At 54.4% G+C, this 20,146-nt stretch overlaps 1 protein-coding gene across 1 annotated transcript; it reads left to right on the top strand.

Moving 5' to 3' along the window:
• The first annotated feature begins 209 nt into the window (after nucleotides 1-209).
• PTPRN (protein tyrosine phosphatase receptor type N) lies at nucleotides 210-18,758 on the top strand. The gene is made up of 23 exons (XM_026491871.4): nucleotides 210-339; nucleotides 1,782-1,832; nucleotides 2,063-2,176; nucleotides 5,270-5,366; nucleotides 6,295-6,556; nucleotides 6,643-6,997; nucleotides 7,426-7,557; nucleotides 8,160-8,194; nucleotides 8,876-9,150; nucleotides 9,374-9,460; nucleotides 9,822-9,901; nucleotides 10,077-10,141; nucleotides 10,872-11,090; nucleotides 11,514-11,714; nucleotides 11,816-11,963; nucleotides 12,124-12,197; nucleotides 12,437-12,514; nucleotides 12,600-12,719; nucleotides 13,651-13,817; nucleotides 16,833-16,886; nucleotides 17,555-17,619; nucleotides 17,827-17,900; nucleotides 18,116-18,758. The coding sequence occupies exons 1-23, from the start codon at nucleotides 225-227 to the stop codon at nucleotides 18,185-18,187; spliced, it is 2,940 nt and encodes a 979-aa protein (XP_026347656.1). The 5' UTR covers nucleotides 210-224; the 3' UTR covers nucleotides 18,188-18,758.
• Nucleotides 18,759-20,146: the final 1,388 nt, after the last annotated feature.

The following is a 20,146-nucleotide window of genomic DNA, read 5'->3' as shown; positions in this document are numbered from 1 at the left end:
AAGACAGAGCTCTTACGCCATGTATGACGCAAATAAGCGTAAGAGCCGGGGGTGGAGATGCCGTCACCACCAGCCCAGGGTTGGCCGAGTTGCCGCGAGAGGGGCGTATAGACCCCGCCTCGTAGGTGGGTGGGGAGTGGCAGGCCCCGCCTCGCCCCTGTGGCTGGCTCCGGCCAGCGTCGCTGCGGTTGTGGCAGGGGAGCGAGAGCGCCGAACCCAGAAGGATGCGGCGCCCGCTGCGGCCTGGGGGTCCCGGGGGATCCGGGGGTCTCCGGGTGCTCCTCTGCCTCCTGCTGCTGAGCAGCCGCCCGGGAGGCTGCAGCGCCATTAGTGCCCACGGTCAGGAGGAAATGCGGGGGGTGGGGTGGGGGGTGGAGTGTGGTGCCGAGAGCAAAACTCGGTGGGGGGGTGGGGAGGGGTGTCACGAAGGTCGGAAGCTCAGGTAGAATATATGTCTGGAGCAGAGTAGGGGGAAGCACTGGGAGGTGAGGAAGATGAGAGGGCGTCTGAGAGGAAAGGGGCGTAGGCCTGGAGGTGGGGCTGGGAATACGGGGGCGGGACCTAAGAGAAGCAGGCTCAGGGCAAGATTGCGGGTTTGGGAGGAGGAATGGGGTGCATATGGACAGAAGGCTTTAAAGACTGGCCACAAGACCACGGGAGAAGTCGCGCTGAGGCGCCAAAGAAGTGGTGACGAGCTGAGGGATTGGGAGTGGGAGGTAGGGGTAGGATGTCCTGATGTCCGGGCAGTAGGAGTTGGGGGTCCTAGCTCCCAGGAAAGGATCAGGCCGAAGGAGGGGTCAGGGTTTCTCTTTAAGCTTAGAGAGGCAGATTGCTGCGATCTGATCTCCAATAAGAGGAGGACGGCTTGGGGAGGCGGCAAAAGAGGGTGAAGAGAGAAGGGTCCTTTCCTGTCCCCCTCCCCACAGCCAGGCTGGTGCTGACTCACATCTGAGCGGACAGAGACAGTCAGCGCTGACTCATGGGCCGGGGGAGGGTGGGGTGGTGGGGCGCGTGGGGGAAGGGGCGCAGCCTCATCGTCTGACGCTCTCCTTCCCCACCTGGCTTGGAGGCCAATGCGGGGTACTTCCTGTGGCGCTGTGGGTTGGTAGGGTGGCAAATGAAGTCTGGAACGGCGGAGGGGTCAGGTCTTGAGGAGACTCCTGACCCTAGCGCCCTTCCCTCCCCCATAACTGCTTCCAGGCTAGCTAGCCCTCGGCAGCGCCCGACTCAGAGCTTCAGGACCGCGGAGAGCGGTAGTGGCTCTGGGGCCGCTGACAGTAGGGACATTGTGGGGAACATTGCTTTAGAGACACCCCAACCATACCCCTTTCCCACACGGAGGGAAGGTGTGCTAGGGTTTCCATCTCTTTCGAGTCCCAGACCATTATAGTTAGAATGCTTTTGGAGATTTGGGGTGGGGGGAGTCCTGTTTTCCTCAGAATTTGGCTAAAAATTCCCCCCATAGTAATTCTATGAAAGTAGAAGTATATGATCCTCCACTACTTCCTGCACCTGGAAGCCTTCTCCCCATCACTCAGTTAGGCAAACTGAGGCATTTAGGGAAAGGATCCAGATTCTCAGATCCTTAAAAATCCAAAGCCAGATTTTGTGCTTCCTTCTCTTAAGAATTCTAGGCCTCTTCCCTACTCTTCTCCCAGCTTAAAACCTTTCTTAGGATGAAAGAATGAACCCCATCTGTTTCCCCCTTTCCCAGCCTGTCCATCCTCTGACCATTCTATGTGTGTGGGTGTCTGAGCCTCTGCTTGGTTTTCCCTCTACAGGCTGTCTGTTTGACCGCAGACTCTGCTCTCACCTTGAAGTCTGTATTCAGGGTGAGTGAGGCCCAGGCATAAGATTTACAAGACAGGGGACACAACAAGAAAGAAGTGTGGGGGAGATCTGGAAGGGGAAAGGGGTACTACGGGAGAAGAGGGAATGGCCTGAAAGAGCAGAGTTCTCTGAAGCCAAGAGAGAAGATGGAGAGAGTGATGCCCATTTGCAACCTGGATTTTGGAAAGCCTCTTGTCCAAGCCCCCTGCTGACACCACTTTTGTGCTCTTAGATGGCTTGTTTGGACAGTGCCAGGTGGGAGTGGGGCAGGCCCGGCCCCTTTTGCAAGTCACCTCCCCAGTTCTTCAGCGCTTACAAAGTGTGCTCCGACAGCTCATGTCCCAAGGTGAGGTCTAGCTGCACTGAAGGAAAGACACTGGAACTTGGTTAAATAAGGGTGGGGAAGTGAGGGGCCACCTGACTCAAGAATTTATCTTCATGAAACATTCTTATCACACCTACTTTTAGAGTCTCACCTTCCTAGACCTTGCTGGAGAAGGGGGCAAGACAGAAGTGGGAGTAGAACCATAGAGATGGACTGTTCACACTTGGACTCTTTGGAGTTGTCTAGAGGAGTCCTCCACAGAAGGAGCCACTGGAAGAGGCCAGTGTCCATCTCCTTAGGACCAGCCCACTCCCTGGAACTGTCTGAGTGCTCCAGAACCATGAATTCTGGTTGGCTGGCTCCCCACCCATCAAATTCACTCATTCAGAAACTATTTATTGAGTATTTACTATTTGGCAAACTTAGTTTTAGGTGCTTGGGATGTATCAGGGAGTAAAACAGACAAAGATCTCTGTCTACTGGGGCTTACATTTTGGAGGGTAAGGGGAATACAATATATAAATTAGAAAATATATAGTATATTATAAGGTGATAAGTGCCATGGAAAAAACAGATATTACAGCATGATAGAGAGGTCAGAAATGGTAGGGTACAAAGCTTCAGTATCAAATTGAGTGGTAAAGGTAGACCTTATTGAGACTATGAAATTTGAACAAAGACATCAAGGAAGTGCAGGTGTTTTCCTGAAGGTTATCTGGGGGCAGTGTTTCAACTTGATCAAAGAGCTAGAACAAAAGCCTTTACTAAAGCAGGAGCATGAGTTTGAGGAATACCATGGAGAACATCTCTATGGTCTGGCTGTAGAGGAGTGATAGGAAAGTAGAAGATGCAGTCAGGTAGGTGTTGGGGTAAGGGATGCAGAACATCGTAGGGACTTATAAGAGAATGTATGGATGGATGTTGTCTTTACTGTGAGTAAAAGAGGAACCCATGACAAGGTTTTGAGCGTAGGGGTGCATAATCTCACCTCTTCTTCAAAAGGATCATGCTTGTTGCTGTTGAGAATAGATGGAAAGGAGTCAAGGGTAGAGCAGGGAGATCATTAAAAGCTACCACAATAATTCATGTAAGAGATGAATGTGGTATGGACCAGGTGGTTGTGGGGAGGTTGAAAGGAATGACAGAATTCTGCATATATTTTAAAGGTAATAAGCATGAATTCATGAAATATTGGACAATGCTGTGAAAGAAAGGGAAGTGTCAAGGATGACACCAGGTTTTATTGCCTGAATAATTGGGTTAATGGGGATGTCATTAACTATCAAAGGATCAACTTGGGGAAGGGGGTGTTTAGTTTTGAATATACTGAATTTAAGATGTTCATTCAAGTAGAGTGGGAAGTTAAGAGTATGAGATTGGATTTTGAAAGAGAGATGGAGAATTCTGGAGTGGAGATAGGAATTTGGAATTTTTTGGCATATTAATGACAATTAAACTCATGAAGTAAATGAGATAACCAAACAATTTAGTGTATATGAAGAAGAAGCCTAGAGAATTATAATATTAAGGGTACCAGGACAAGGAGTGGAACCAACAAGGGAGACCGAGAAGGGGAAGCCAAGGAGGTAGGAGGAAAAACAAGAATGTTCAGTGTCCTAGAGGCCAAGTGGAAGTGTATCACAGAGGAAGGGGTGATCAATAGTGTCAAATAATGATGGTAGGTGAAGATGAGATCGGAGAATTAGCCACTGGCTTTAGATAAGCAGAAGCCACTGGTGATTTGTGTGAAAATAGTTTTGGTAGAATAGGTGGGAGTATAATCCTGAATAGAGTGGATTAAGAGGGAGGAAGAGGAAAAGAACTGGATACATCCAGCAGAGATAACACTTTCAAGGAGTCTTGCCGCAAAGAAAACAAAAGAAATGGAGTGATGACTGGAGAGGAATGTGGGGTCATGCATTAACTTTTTTTTTAAGGTTTTATTCCTTTATTTGTCAGAGAGAGAGAGCACAAGCAGGGGGAGCCTCAGGCAGAGGGAGAAGTAGGCTCCCCGCTGAGCAAGGAATCGATGAGGGACTCGAGTCCAGGACCAGAGCTGAAGGCAGACACTCAACCGACTGAGCCACACAGGCATCCTCATGCAGTAACTTTTTAAAATGAAAGGAATTCTATCATGTTTGTAAGCTAAAGGGAATAATTCAGTAGAGAACAGAGGAAAATGATCATGTAGGAAATAGGGGGAAATTGCGGAAAAGATGTTCTTAAGTAGGTAGTGTGGGATGAAATCCAGTGCTCAAGTGGAGGAATTGGCTTTAGATAGGATGAGTTATCTAATGTTCAGAGGCAAGAAGGCAGGTAGGGATGCTAGTCAATCTTAGAATGTGAGTTAGGAGCAGTACAGACCGTTAACTCAGAAGAAAGGAAGAAGGAATGGGGGTGGAAAGTGGGAGATTATGCCTTTAGAATAGGTAACTGACCTTTCCTGAGAGCAGTTTCATGAAAGGAAAGAGTCAGACAGGAGATCTGCCCCAGCATAAGGTGATTAATGGTGGTGGTGGTGGTGGTGGTGGTAGTGGTGGTGAAGGTTTAAAATGTGTGTAGTGCTTTTGAGTTTTGTAAGCACTTTCATTTCTCTGATTGCATTTGATCTTCACAATAGCCATACAAAGTATGCATTATTCCCACTTTCCAAAGAAAAGTAAGGTTCAGAATAGAAATGATGATGATGATGATGATGATGGTGATGATAGCAGCTGTTCAAAGTACACTATATGACAGGTACTGTTCTTACCATGTTACATTGGGTTATTTTAATTATCACAATCTTAGGAGGTATAAACCCCCATTTTACAGATGAGAGAATTGAGGCTCAGATAGGTTCAGCAATTTGCCCAAAGTTGCACAATAAGTAAATAGCAGAGGATTCAAACTTAGTCTCACTGGAGTCAGTCTGACTCCAAAATCTACACCTGAGTGTGGGAAGAGGACAGCTCAGATCACCCACCAGGTCTCTGGACCACCTCCACTGCGCCTCTGCTCTGCCAAACTCAGTATGCTGCAGGGTAGGGAGTATGGTTTTGATTTCCACTGGTCCCTGTTACTGGGTCCTCAGTCTGTTTCGAGCCAACCTCACCCTATCCTGTCCCCTGGCAGGATTGTCCTGGCATGATGACCTCACCCAGTATGTGATCTCCCAGGAGATGGAACGCATCCCTAGGCTTCACCCCCCAGAGCCCCGTCCAAGGGACAGGTAGGCATCCTTTCTCAATAGGTCTAGCGTGGCAAGGCTGGTGGGTCTGTGGTCCTGTCCTGATGGACAGAGGGAAGCGGGAGGGAAGTGGGCACCAAGGTCAGCAGCCTCAGGCATGGGTAAAAGAGGTTCAGGAGTGGTCATCTGACATGTTCACATGCTCGGTATGAGCTGAGCTCACCCCCAGGGCTCCACCCAAACAGAAAGAAAAAAAAAATTTTGAAAAACTTGGACATTTCATAATTTAAAAGAAGCATCAAAGGAGTCAGCATGGACAAATGAGAATTTTGTCATACAGAAAAAGTTTAATGTTCCATTTCATTACTATGTGGAAGTGTATGTGGGGAGACCATCGTCTTTCTGTGGTTAGGGCCTCTGAAGGCATTGTTCAGACCCTGCAAGCAGAGGAAAGTCAACGAGGGCCAGGGGCTCCAATGATGATAGCAGGATGAAAAAGGCAGAATGGGGTAGGAGGGGAGAGCTGGGGGGGAACAGTACTGAATGTTTGAACTGAAAGCTTGAACTCACACTTGGAGAGCCAAGTGTGGGGATATAAATACAGTGGGGAGCAGGGCAAACTGCAGCCACAGTTTATCTATAAAGGTACCTGGCTGCCTTCCTCTGCACCCATTCTCTCCTCCTTTCCTCATCTCACACTCCCCTAACTTCCACCACTGTGTTTCGGGGACCTAGGCATGCTTACCAGGGAGGCAATGACCTGTGCCCAGGCTTGGCTTTCTGGCCCTGCCCCATGCTACTCTCTCTTCCCCCGAGCCTATCTCCTTTCTTAAAAGGTCACATTTACTCTAAACTGCTGAGCCTATCTGGTCCCACCATCTCTGCCTCCTGTAGGCTCTGTAGGCCCTTGCCCCCCACAACCAACACACACACACACACACACACACATACACTTTGCTTTCTTCCCCAGATCTGGCTTGGTGCCCAGGAGACCTGGTCCCGCTGGGGAGCTGCTTTTACAGGGCATCCCTACTGGCTCCACCCCTGCAGCCCAGCACCGGCTTCCTCAACCTCCAGTGGGTGGGGGTGGAGCTGGGGTGGGCTCTCCACTCTCCCCTCTGCAGGCTGAACTGCTGCCCCCTCTCTTGGAGCACCTGCTGCTACCCCCGCAGGCCCCCCACCCTGCTCTGAGTTATGAACCTGCCCTGCTGCAGCCCTACTTGTTCCATCAGGTGAGCCTTAAACACTGGCCCCACCCCAACACCTATCCCCGAGCCCTGATATCTGCTCTTACCTGGATCTCTGATTTCCCCCACAGTTTGGCTCCCGCGATGGCTCCCGGGGCTCAGAGGGCTCTCCAGGGATGGTCAGTGTCGGCCCCCTGCCCAAAGCCGAACCCTCTACTCCCTTCAGCAGAACTGCCTCCAAAGGCATGTTTGGGGCTCACTCTGACCACTCCTATGGGGACCCTCCAGGGCCTTCCCCTGGTCAACTTTTCCAGGAGTCAGGGCTTCTCTACCTGGCCCAGGAGCTGCCAGTGCCCAGCAGGGCCAGGGCACCAAGGCTGCCAGAGCAAGGGGGCAGCAGCCGGGCAAAGGACTCCTCAGAGGGCTATGAGGAGGAAGGGCTAGAAGGTCGCAGGGAGAAACCCCCTTCTTCAGCAGAGCAGCCAGGTAACAGAGTTCTCAGCGTTGGTTCCCTTCCTGTGGGGGCTGCATTCGGGGGCTCCTTCCTAACGATCCATGCGTTTGTTAATTTGTCCTTAAAGTCCTTCATCTATTTAACTAATGTCTACTGACAACCTGATCTGTGCCAGGCACTAGGTAGGCAGTGGGGATACGGTGGGGGATGGTGGAGATGACATAACTCTTCTTCAGCTGGAGAGTCAAGATGTCCATGGTGGGCCTGACGTTTGGTCTTGGCCCTAAGAAGGCCTTTCCCCCAAAGTGTGGACAAGGGCTGGAAGGTGGAGGGCATCAGTGTCCTGGTGTTTGAGAAGAAGCTCTTAAGTGTGCTAGTACCCTCCCACCCCCAAGTGCACCCCACAAGTTCATCTCACCGCCACCATCTCGCCATAAGCTCTGTGTCTGGCTCCCAGCAGACGTGACTCTGCAGAGACTGGCAGCGGTGCTGGCGGGCTATGGGGTAGAGCTGCGTCAGCTGACCCCTGAGCAGCTCTCCACCCTCTCAACCCTGCTGCAGCTACTGCCCAAGGGCGCAGCACGAAATCTGGGTGAGTGTCCGGGCAGAGAGACTAGCAACCACCAGCGCCACGATGGCCTCTTGCCCCACCTCCCAGACCACAGGGAGCAGCCTAGAGGGGAAGGTCAGGGGCAGAGAAGGGAGTTCCTTTGAGACACGAGCACAGGGTCTTTGCCTCCCAAGGGCAGGAAGCAAGGGAGTGAGGTGGTGAGCTGAGTTAGAGCGGTAAAGAACTGGGGGGTGGGAGTAATAGAAGAAGAAGCCAACAGGGGGTATGAGCAGGGATCAGGAGGCACCAAGGAAGGTGGGTGGATGATAACAGCCTCTAAGGAAGAGAATGGCCAATGCCAAGTGAAGCCAATAATTGATGGATAGGGGGAGGACTGAACAAAGAATAGTTTTGAGAGGCCAATAACTCCAGAAGGAGCAGATAAAACCATTACAAGGTAGAAGCAAACAGGCACGAGACCATGCTTAGGATGAGACCAAAGACAGGGCTGGGTCACTGACTGAGGGAAAGGAGGCCACAGCAGGTGCAACAGGCTCAGGGCCTCTGGCCCTTTCCTCTACCTGTGTTATATGGACCTTCACCTTGGCCCTTTGCCCAGAGTCTTGTTTTTCCTGTCTCTACAGGAGGGGTTGGAAATGTTGGAGCTGACGTCAAGAAAGTGAGTTTGCGGCACCTCCCTGGTCCATAGTGCCCCTAGTAGCCAACCCCCTTGTCAAAATTTGAATCTCAGCGTTCAGACCCAGATCTGTATTCTCCAACCCTCATATGGGGGGAAACCAAGGCCCCGAGACTGCAAGTCCTTGCCTTAAGATCTCACCTCAAGTTGATGGTAGAGCTGGGTCTAGACGCTAGAATTCGCAGTTCGCTGCTTTTTTCACTACAGTCATGTCAGACCCTGCTCTGAAGATCCCTAGGTGAAGAGGGGATTTGCATGCAGCCTCCTGACCCCCCTGTAGCCTGAGGAGCTCTATCTTTTTCACATGTTCAACTTCTGAGATTTTGTGGCTAAGCAGAAATCTAAAAACCATTACCTACCTGTTCATCTCTCCAAACACCACCTTCCCTCATTCCAGAGGTTCTCCCCACTCTAGCTCCATCTGGTGGATCATTACTGACCATGTTGCATTCATTCAATCATTTGTTTATTCATTCATTCATCCATCTGACTCACTTTTCTGGGTGACCTCCCTGTGCCCAGTGCTGCCTTGGGCCCTGGGGGTAGAAAGAAACAAGTCCCAAGGTCCTCTTTAGGGACCTCAGAGTCCCTAAGATATGGAAGCCCCCCCCCCCATCCCCTATACTATCCAGAGACCACACCTCTGTCCTCTTTTCTAAACAGACAGTGGAGGAGCGGGTGCAGGGTGAAAACACGGCGGAGCCTCCAGCCCCCACGCCCTCCCTGCCTGGATACCCCACTGCCAGCCCCACTTCCAGTAAAGCCCAGGAGGTGCTGAGCTCTGGATCCTCCAAGCCCCCCAAAGCTGCTAACCACCTTGACGCGCCTGTCCTGCTAGAGAAGAAAAGTCCACTGGGCCAGAGCCAGCCCACAGTGGTGAGGCAGCCATCAGCCCAGCCATTGGCAGAGGAGTATGGCTACATTGTCACTGACCAGAAGTAAGGGCTTCAGCCTGGGGAAGCCTTCCAGCCCGCCCCACCTCTGCCCTCTGGGGAGGGGGGTGTTATGTGGGCTGGCCTGCCTGGCAAGAAAAAGAGAGCAGAAATCCAGATGAGAAGTGGACACAGGGTAGGCTCCTCTACACCCCTGGAGGTAGCTTGTTTCAAGAAAGTGGCCAAGAGGATCCCCACTTTCCTTCCTCTCCCTGCTCCCCACCTCCAGGCCCCTGAGTCTGGCTGCAGGAGTGAAGCTGCTGGAGATCCTAGCTGAGCACGTGCACGTGTCCTCGGGCAGCTTCATCAACATCAGGTGGGGCTGCTATCTAGCCGGGGTGGCAAGGATCTAGAAGGTAGCTTGAGGGGACAGGTGGCTGGAGGGGCTCAGGAAGGAAGGGAGGACAAAGTCTTGGGTAAGTGGCCAAGGTGGGGTCAGAGATGCTCACAGCTGCATTGAAGATACCCCCCACAACACACACACACACACACACATTCACACTCACACTCACACACTCTGGATGCTGGCCTCACCCAGCGTTTCCCTCAAACATCCCTGTAAGGCATCTCTGATCAGCCTCAGCTTCATCCTCTTGTGGGGAGAGGGCCAGAGCTGGCCTCTCTGTTAGTCTGGGGTCTGTGATGGGTGAGGCATTAATGTAGCTCCTGTTTGGCAGTGTGGTGGGACCGGCCCTCACCTTCCGCATCCGACACAATGAACAGAACCTGTCTTTGGCTGATGTGACCCAGCAAGCCGGTAAATACTGCCTGGTCCCAGCCCCAGCCTTAGTAGGACACACCCAGGCCTGTGGCTGATGCCCCCCTTGAAATATTCCCAACACACACGGGCCCTGCCTGCCACCTAGCATAGCATGACGTGGGGTGGAGACCACCTGGAGCTGGAGAGAGTCAGACCCACATCTTCCCTGCAGGGCTGGTGAAGTCGGAACTGGAAGCACAGACAGGGCTCCAGATCTTGCAGACAGGAGTGGGACAGGTATGAGTTAACGGAAGAATCAGCTGAAATCCCGAAGGGCTGACACTGCCCACAAGAGATGGGGGCAAACTTGGCAGGAAAACCGGAGCTGAAACCTCTTGTACTTACCTGGCTGGCCCACAGGCTTTGCCTAGCAGCCCTCCCCTTGCAGTTCTCTTTCTGGCCAGCAGATGGCACCAGTGGCGGCGGCTGCTCCTCCTCCCCTCCCCTCCCCTCTCCCTCTTTCTCCCCTACCTCTTCCTCCTGAAGGGCACGACCAGCCTTCCATAGGAAGGCCTCCCGCTTGGAAGAACCACCTCAAGTGTCCATAGCCTTCTGGAGCAAAGGTTTTAATTTCCGAGGGAACACCCTATGCAGTAAGGACGTTAAACTCAAAATACATTTCTATTCTGCATCCAGCACTGATGCCTCACATTCTACTATTCGATTCCATGCCACTCTTCCAAACTTCTCTACATTCATTTTTTAAATGCAAAAACTCCTAGTGGGGGGTCATCCACTAAGTTTCAGACAGTGCAGTATGGTCGAGTTGGTCTGATGGGGATGGAGAAGGAGGATTTGGGGTCTATCTGAGCCCTTCTGCCTGGGCCACTGTGCCCTTGCCCTCCCAGCTTTGCCCTTGGAGATACCCTAACAGGGAGTGTGGCATGGGGAGGGGGACAGGGGTTGAGGAACAGCTCCTAAATCTCCCCCGCCACTGCCCGCCTTGATTCTAGCCTTGTTCCCACAGAGGGAGGAAGCAGCTGCAGTCCTTCCCCGACCAGCCCACAGCACCTCTCCCATGCGCTCAGTGCTACTCACTCTGGTGGCCCTGGCAGGTGTGGCCGGGCTGCTGGTGGCTTTGGCAGTGGCTTTGTGTGTGCGGCAGCATGCACGGCAGCGGGACAAGGAGCGCCTGGCAGCCCTAGGGCCCGAGGGGGCCCATGGTGACACTACCTTTGAGTACCAGGTGTGTGGCCCCAGAAGCTTGTTGATGAGAGGGGATCTGGGAGTCTGGGTCTCACATGGGGTGAGGGTGGGGTGTTGGATGGGGAGTGAGCACCCATCCCTGGGAATACCCCGGCTGGGGCTACAGAAACCCAGGCAGGGGTGTTGTAGGGACATTGTGAATGGAGGGGAATTGGGAGCAGATGCTTCCTAAGGTTCTTCCCGGTGCAAGACTTCTGGGATTCCACTCTAATCTCTGAGGTTGTCAGAGGCACCACCCAAAACAGAACAGCCTTGAAAAGAACGGGGGCCAGAGCAGCAGAGCCTCCCCCAGGGAAGATGGGTTTCATACCAAATCAGTCAGGAATGAGCCTAGAATGGAGCCCAGGACATTGTTGAAAGGGCTTCAGGGGCCCTGGGGCCCTGCCTGATCTTTCTTCTGCAGGACCTGTGCCGCCAGCACATGGCCACAAAGTCTCTGTTCAACCGGGCAGAGGGTCCGCCGGAGCCTTCTCGGGTGAGCAGCGTGTCCTCCCAGTTTAGTGACGCAGCCCAGGCCAGCCCCAGCTCCCACAGCAGCACACCGTCCTGGTGCGAGGAGCCCGCCCAGGCCAACATGGACATCTCCACGGGACACATGATTCTGGTCAGGACAGGGCCGGGGCCCAGAGGGGGTGAAGGGACGGGATGGTAAAAGAGGCGGGGCCCGGTGGTGTGGGCCAGAGCCAGGCTGTGGGATCCCTGCAGGCGTACATGGAGGACCACCTGCGGAACCGGGACCGCTTGGCCAAGGAGTGGCAGGCCCTGTGTGCCTACCAGGCAGAGCCCAACACCTGTGCCACGGCCCAGGGGGAGGGCAACATCAAAAAGAACCGCCATCCTGACTTCCTGCCCTGTGAGTGAGTCCTGCTGGCCAACCTGGCCCAGCCCTCTCTCCGCTGGGTGCTCCAGAGGCTTGGGGGAGGGGCTGGGCTCCTGGCTCAGGCCAAGTGGCAGAGGTACAAGGACCCCGATAACTGGAGGGGCATCTGAGGTGGGATATGGGGTCTGTGCAGATGATCACGCTCGCATCAAGCTGAAGGTGGAGAGCAGCCCTTCTCGGAGTGATTACATCAACGCCAGCCCCATTGTAAGTGGCCCTGGCTCCAGGCCCCTCCTCCACTCCATTTTTATCCTGCCTGCATACACTCCCATTTCCTTACGGTCACCATCCACCCCAACTGAGGCCCTGGAATTATGGTGCCTGATATCCTGGCATGGAAATGGGCGGTTCTCCAGCTGTCCCAGATCCTGACCCACTCCCTTCGACCAAGCCTCTCCATAGTGGCATTTGCCATTCTGGCTCATGATGCATCTTCCCTGCCCCAGATTGAGCATGACCCTCGGATGCCAGCCTACATAGCCACACAGGGCCCACTGTCCCATACCATCGCAGACTTCTGGCAGGTTAGTTCTTGGAAGGAGGGCTTCTCCAGGGATCAGTGATCTTTGATGGCAGCCAGAGAGGTTAGAATGGAGTCTTTGTCCCTAGATGGTGTGGGAGAGTGGCTGCACCGTCATCGTCATGCTGACCCCGCTGGTGGAGGATGGTGTCAAGCAGTGTGACCGCTACTGGCCAGATGAGGGGTCCTCCCTCTACCACGTATATGAGGTCAGCCAGACCCCATGGCCGGGGGACGATGGGAATGGAGGCAGTGGATGGTGAACCATTCATACATGTATGAATGCATACGCACACACACATACATGTACTATACATTTACATGATAAATGTAAATGTCCAGGCCCAGAAGCGGGACCTATGATGAAACGTACAGAAATAAAACTATAAAACCACCAAAACTGAGGTAGGAAGCTGGGAGCCGAGAGTATATGAGACAGGGAAGAGAAGTAAAACCAAAGACCAACATTAAGACCTACATTAACCGAGCCTCGTTTAGCTCTAAGTTTCCAAAGCGAAGAAAGAAATAACCATCAGTGACAAATAGAATAGAAACAACCTTTGTCAGGTGAGAGGATAGGTAGTGGGGGGCGGGGACTGGGGAGAGGCAAAGCGGAGGAAAGAGGAACAGATTCCTGACACATGGAAGGTGACCCCCCCCCACCCCGTCACACTCAGAGACAACAGAAGCTTCTCATCACCAGGGGAGCACCGGATAGTAGTTTTTCATCATCAGATGAGCACTCAGCAGTCTTTTTAAAAAAGCTTTTCTTTTTAAAATTGGTGTTGCTCATGGTCAAAGAAAAAAAAACGAATAAAAATATAGAATCTCATCAAGGTTTATGGTGCGTGTAGCACAGACACTTTGCTAGACTCTCTGAGGAAGAGGAACGAGGAACTCTGACCTCAGGAAGCCCACAATAGCTGTGTCTGGGTGGAAAAGCCCCCCCCCCGCCCCGCCCTTGTCCCGAGCAGCAGCCCATAAGTGACACAGACAGCTAGGGGTCTTGGGGACAGCTGGGGCAGTAGAAGCGGGCAGCTGGGTAGGCTGCGGGAGGATTTAGAGTTGGAGCCGGCCCCGGAGGCTGGGGGGCTCTGGAAGGGCGCCGCCGTGCTCAGGCCTCGGCCCGCCCCTCGGCAGGTGAACCTGGTGTCGGAGCACATCTGGTGCGAGGACTTCCTGGTGCGCAGCTTCTACCTGAAGAACGTGCAGACGCAGGAGACGCGCACGCTCACGCAGTTCCACTTCCTCAGCTGGCCGGCAGAGGGCACTCCGGCGTCCACCCGGCCGCTGCTGGACTTCCGCAGGTGAGGGGCGGGGGGAGGGCGGGGAGAGAGCGGCCGGCGAGCGGGGGGCCCGGGAGCTGGGCGTCCCCGCGGCGCCGCAGACCACCAGCCCCCTCTCCGGGGGCCCTGGTCTTGTGAGGGGGGCCCTCCAGCCCGGCCTGGAGCGTCCGCCTCGGACCTCCAGCCACCCCCTTCCAGACCCCGCAAGCCCGGACGGCTGCTCAGGCTGGCTGTGTGCGTCCGTCCACCCCGCGCTCCCGCTCCCGCGCTGCTCTCGCTCTGCTCTACTGCCCGCTGGGTCCCCCTCGCCCCCTGTCTCTCCCTGCCTCCCCGCGTCCGGCTCCTGCATTACCCCCGCCCCCAAGAAGGACCCACCTTTTAGTTCAAGCTCCCTCCCTCTCGCCTTCTCTCCCTCTCCTGGGTCCCGGCTCCCGTCTCTCCTGTTCGTCGCCTCCAGGGCTGCTCTTTGCGATCTCCAGCATATTCTGTGTGTCTGCTGTTCCCTTGTCTCTCACTCCCTCCTGCACATCTGTCCTTCTGCATCCCTCGCTGTTTCTTTGCCTCTGTTATTTCTCCCCCGTCTGTCTTGCCTTCCTTTCCGTCTCTCTCCCCTCCCCCTGCCTCTCCCCTCATCTCTTTGCCTCTCCCACTGTCTCTGAGTCTGTCCCACTTTCTATCTCCATCTTTCCTGCCCTGCTCCTCTTCCCTGTTCCGTCCCTTCTCTCCCCGCTATCTCCACCTCCCTGCCCTCCCTGCCTGTGTCTCTCCCTCCCTCTGTCTCCCCGCTCTGTCCTCTGTCCGTCTTCCCCCTTCCTCCTCTGTCTCTCTCCCTCTCACGGCTGCCAGTGTCATTTTTGTGATCTGCAGCTAGTGTTCTCTCTCCAGTTGCATAGTCACAAAAGTGATCATTGGCAGGCGTGGCCGCTGCATGGACAGGACAATCCAATCAGGACTTGTGGGCCCAGGGGCCCTTTGAAGGCTGCTGGGACAGCTGGGGGCAGGGGGCGGCGGTGCTTGGAGGAGACCAACACTATCAAAGTCAGTGCGGAGGATCTCAGGATTCCTGGGGCCTCCGTGGGGGCTGGGACAGGAAGCTAACTAGGGACTTTCCCTGTTCCGACCACAAAACCCCCACCTGGCCAGTCCTCCAGCATCCCCAGTCTTCCCCCTCGCCCACCCTGCAGCCTTCCGGCTTCTCTGCCTCTTGCCAGGCTGGCCTGAGGTCTCAAGGCGCTGGGCAGAGAGCAGAGGAGTGGAGCTGGGGTGGGAAGCTGGGGATAGTTTCGTTTCTTTTCTTTTTTCTTTTTTCTTTTCTTTTCTTTTCTTTTCTTTTCTTTTCTTTTCTTTTCAAGTGTATTTAAGTAATCTCTCCACCCAGCGTGGGGCTTGAACTCAGGACCCCGAGATCGCATGCTCTTCCCACTGAGCCAGCCAGGTGTCCCAGCTGGGGATAGTTTCTGAGCCTCAGGATAATGGTTTCTAACTGGGCTCCCTGGAGCCTGAGACACAGGCTTCTCAAAAGCAATGCCAGGGGCTCATAGAGCTATTTCCTGTTTTCCACATTTAAAAAAATCCTTATAGAATTAGTGCATGGACCGTTTTTTTAAGACTGCACAGGTAAGCCAAAAGATTACATTTCTTTGCTTTAGGCCAGAATTATGTAAACTCAGTTGGCATTAGACACCCAGAACAAATTAACTGCTGCTTAATAAATACGGCTTGCGGAAGGTCTACCAGAGGGAAGGCAAATGAAATGAATTTTTTTTTAAGTGCTAAAAAGTGACTCTGAACAAGTTTCTTGATCTCTGTTTCCTTACCTGTGAAATGAGGATGAGGACCCATACTTTAGGGGGCTGTTACAAGAGTCCATGGGATAAAGTCTGTAAAATCTAGTTTAAGTGCCTGGCACACAGCAAAGGCTCGATGAATTCTAGACAAGATTCATTGTCATTATTATTAAACTATTGGGAGCTACCGCAGAGACGTCTGTTTGACCCCAGCTCCCTAACACGTGAGCCAACTTGCTAGAAACCCATGTGGACTCCTGTAACATCATTCAGAGGCGCCTGGCCAGGGCAAGTCTGGGGGAATCCCACTGGAAGACCATTAAGTTCCAAGCTTCCCCTGAAACAATCTAATAACTCCTCAGGTGGTCGTCCCTCGTCCTGGCCCACTGGGGGTTCAGGATTCTGCAGGTGACTCTCCAAGCAAGAAAGTCATCAGGGATAAGGGCAGGTTAGACTGGGCCACTGAGGAAGGAAGAAATCCCCTGCTCCCTGCTGAGAGGGCAGCAGTCAGGGTAGTGGAAAAGAGTCTGAGGTCCAAGTGGACCCCAGGTCTAAGTAAGACCCAACCACAGAGCACCTGTGCTGAGATGAGGCTGATTCTGTCTGTCTGTCAGGGAGACAGACAGCCGCCTAACATTCAGAGCTGAGAGGTTGTCCTCTCCTGGTCAAAAGAACTTTGTGCCTGGGGCTACCTGACCTCATTGCTAGTGAGGACTTCCAGAAGCCTGAGTGGGGAGGGGAACAGCCTGGGCAATTGTAAAGGAGGGTAGAGGTACAGAGCAGGAATGGGAAGAGACTGACACTCTTGAAGTCACCAGAAAGCCTATTCTCTCTAGACTTCTAACAGGTATTATACAGTATCCTTAATAGTACTACCATTTATTGAGCACCTACTGTATGTCAAACCTTACACTTACTTCTTTACGTGGATTATCTCATGCAATTATGGTGTGAACCCTAAGAAGAAGCTTACTATTGTATCACCCGCATTTTACAGATAAGAAAACTGAGGCTCAAAGAGGCCAAGTCAGTTGTTCTCAGGTGCATGGCTTGGGCACCTAGCTCATTAAGTGACAAGGCAAGCCCAGGGCCACCCACACCATCTCTGGTTCTTTGCCTCCTGCCCTGACTCATTTCTCCAGCCCTCTTCCCTCCTCTGCCCTGGGCATGGGGGGAGAACAGGACGAAAGAGAGGTCCCCGGGTGTGTGCTGGTGCCCCCCCCGCGCTCACACCCACTTCTTGTTGCAGGAAAGTGAACAAGTGCTACCGGGGCCGCTCCTGCCCCGTCGTTGTGCACTGCAGGTGCGTGCGAACGGGCTGTGGGCAGGGGCGGGGTCACGGGGGCCAGGACAGCCCAGGCCAGAGGGCCCTGAGGGGGGAATTTCTGATTCCTGCGCCCTCTCTCTGGTCCTCCTCCCTTGGCACATCTCCCACGCATGCTGCCTGCCTGTCCCCTTGGTGCTGGCCAACGACAGCCCATGGGCCAAGTTCAACATACCATCTGGTTTTCTTTAATGGCCCATGAGCTAAGAATGGTGTTCACATTTTTAAATGGCTGAAGAAAAAAAGAAAGAATGTGTGATAGAGACTATGTGTGGCCCAAAAAGTTGAGAATATTTACCCTCTGGCCATTTATGCCAAAAGTTGGCTAAACAGAAGCCTGGCCAGAGGCTGGAAAGGGCCATTCCCGTCCCCTCCAGCTGCTTCCACCTTAGGACTGAGCCAGGGCTCTCCTTGGAGGCTGGTCCACTACCCCAGTGTCACCCCATGGGTCCCAGGCTCCCCACTCCAGGCCCAGTTCCCAGGGCCCAGGGGCTGTGACTGCTGCTTCCTCAGCTCACTCACGCCCTCCCCCAACCAAGCCCAATGGCCCCACCAGTGTCTTCCACACCTCAAGCCTCCGTGTCTCTTCTGCCCCTTCCCCTTTCTGCTGGGTCCTGAGCTGAGCTTGTCATCATCTCCCATTTCAGCGATGGCGCGGGGAGGACTGGCACTTACATCCTCATTGACATGGTACTGAACCGCATGGCAAAAGGTGAGGACCTTCCCCACAGCGCCCGCAGCCCCGCCCCCAAGGAGATGTCCCAGCACCCAGGTCGCAGGCCTCCTGGAGGGACTGGTTATCACACCCCAGGCTTTGCCCAGTCCTCCAAGCCTCCCAGCCCAGGATGCTCCAGGCTTTCTGGGTCCTAGCCTCCTCTGGACAGCCCCTGAGCAGCCCTGTGCTCTCTCCAACCTCCAGGAGTAAAGGAGATCGACATCGCTGCCACCCTGGAGCATGTCCGTGACCAGCGGCCTGGCCTCGTCCGCTCTAAGGTGACTGTTCCTCCCCGCACTGACCTGAGCTGCCGGCCTCCCCCAGGGAAACCAGCAACAGCCTGCCTCTCCCACCTGCCCCCACCTTCCCCAAGACGACTCTGCCTCACCCCTTGACCTCCCCAGGTCCCCCTCCCAACCCCACCCTCCCACCCCCACCGGGGCAGGAGCAGAGGTCAGTCCTCTCCATGACCGTCCTCCCCCCCCTTCCCCAGGACCAGTTTGAATTTGCTCTGACAGCCGTGGCGGAGGAGGTGAATGCCATCCTCAAGGCTCTGCCCCAGTGAGACCCCTGGGGCCCCTCGGTGAGCAGACCAGCCTCTGCTCCCTCTTTGCCAGTGTGAGCATCTGTCTGTGTACCCCCCTCCTCACCCCCCAACCCCACCGCCTCGGTCCCTCTTGGGCCTGGCCAGTTGTCCAAGAGAAATGTAAAGAAGGGGATGTGGGAAGGGGCAGACCTACCCAGCCTCTCACCTGTTGGAGCCCCGGGAAGTCCCACGGTGGGGTGGGGGAGGGCTTGGCAGCCAGCCAGGAGCAGAGGAAAGTCCTCCACCCAGAGCCTTCTCCTGCCTGAGTTCCCTGGCCCCCAGCTCCCGTTCTTCTGAGAGCTCCCAGAATGTCTGTGTGGATGGAACCGGATGGAGGGGCTGCCGCACCCGGCCCTTCTTGCTTGCCCAGCCCCTGCTGCCTGCTGCCCTGCCTCTGCGGCGCCTGTACACTGGCCCCCCGCCCTCCCTGCCTCCCTCAGGCCTCCTCCCCTGCGCTCCTGCCACGTGCCACTCCACTCTCGCCCTCTGGCACAAGAGAACATTTCTAGAAAAATCTACTTTTGTATCAATGTGAATAAAGTTAGTGTGTCCTGCGTGCAGCTGCAACCCGGATTCCTACGGTTTTGCGTCGTCTCTGCTTCCAGACTTCATCTCCGGACTCCATGAGGAGCCGGGCCCTGCTGCATTTCCTCAGGCAGTGCAGACAGGGACGGCTGAGCCAGGCCACAGAGTCTGGCTCTCCGAGGCTTGACTGGTAGCCAGTAGGAGGCGGTTGTCTCTCTCTGCTGCGCCTCCCTGTGGCTTGCAGTCTCCAAGGTGCTCACACACACAGCTTCACAAAGATGCTACCGCATCACTAGCCCTGAAGAACATTCTCCCGAGGTAACGCCAATGGTATATACTGGAGTTTGGATTTGAACCCGGGCATGCTTAACCTCTTCACTGCCTCTCCTCTTGGTTCTTGAGCAGCTGCTTCGTGCCCTTCCCCCGCAGGATGGGGTACCTCCTGCAGGCAAAGTGCCTGGCACACCGCAAGCGAACCCAGCTCGACTCCCATAGCAGCTTGGACACCAGGCCTGTGAGACATCACAGCAAGCGTCCATCCACCTAGGGGCAGGGGGCACCTTCTCCCCTTGGCCGGCGCCCCTCCCCGTAGGGTCCCAGGGGAGCCCTCGCCTGCATGTCAGGGGGCATCCTTGGACAAAGGGGATGAACGTAGAAATGAGGCAAAAAGAGCCTTGGGCCTGGAGCCACTTGGGAATTAGGAACACTTAACCTTGCCAAGGCTATCCCCTCACATGAAAAACGGTGGGGGGGGGGGTACCGCCATCTGCCCAACACGGGGAGCAGAGGCACCTGCGAGTAGACTGCAGGCCCTCCTACACCTCACCTGTGTTCTGCTGAGGCTTAGCTCTAATGTTTGACATGTCAAAGACTAGAAGTAGGTGAAACAGCCATTTCACAATCTTCCAGCAAATTCTTTCAAGGTAGAAGCTCGAAGTTACTGTTTCAGGGCAGGCTGCTTCCTTGCTTTGAGGAAAGTACAATACAGGCCCTTTGGCTGTTGAAGATAAAGCTAGGCACTTATCCTGGAATGGAAGAGTCGCTGGGGAGCCACAGCACTCTGCTTGACAATGGAACGTTGTTGTTTGTCCTGTGGCTGGAAGGGCATCTCCAAAGTTGTCCAGAGAGAAGGGGGGGGAGGTCCCTGGCTTTTTCCAACCTAGGTCCTGAGGAGTTTGGGGCCTGGGCCCTGGGTGGGGTGGACTTAGACGGCTCCATGTGGTAAAGGCAGGCCTCTGAGAATGGCCACTGGCCTTGAGGTAAGGGAACCTGTGGAGGGGCTCAGTCTGTGGGCCTTAGCAGTTTTTACAAGTTTCCACCACGTGTTCCCTACTTTCTGTCATTCCCATACTTGCAGTCGAGTCATAACTTAGTCTGGCCCTAACTGTGGGGCAGAGCAGTGGACGGTGGGTG

The sequence above is a fragment of the Ursus arctos genome, unplaced genomic scaffold, assembly GCF_023065955.2.
Source record: "Ursus arctos isolate Adak ecotype North America unplaced genomic scaffold, UrsArc2.0 scaffold_1, whole genome shotgun sequence".
Lineage (NCBI taxonomy): Eukaryota > Metazoa > Chordata > Mammalia > Carnivora > Ursidae > Ursus > Ursus arctos.
Note: the sequence above shows the minus strand (reverse complement) of the source record. Positions and strands in the feature narration are given on the sequence as shown.

What these genes read in the sequence shown, in the direction of transcription:
- PTPRN (XM_026491871.4), top strand. Translation starts at nt 225, where the DNA reads ATGCGGCGCCCGCTGCGGCCTGGGGGTCCCGGGGGATCCGGGGGTCTC. An exon ending in CCTTGAAGTCTGTATTCAGG is followed by an intron (nt 1,833 to 2,062) that starts GTGAGTGAGGCC and finishes TTGTGCTCTTAG; the next exon opens with ATGGCTTGTTTGGACAGTGC. An exon ending in CCGACAGCTCATGTCCCAAG is followed by an intron (nt 2,177 to 5,269) that starts GTGAGGTCTAGC and finishes GTCCCCTGGCAG; the next exon opens with GATTGTCCTGGCATGATGAC.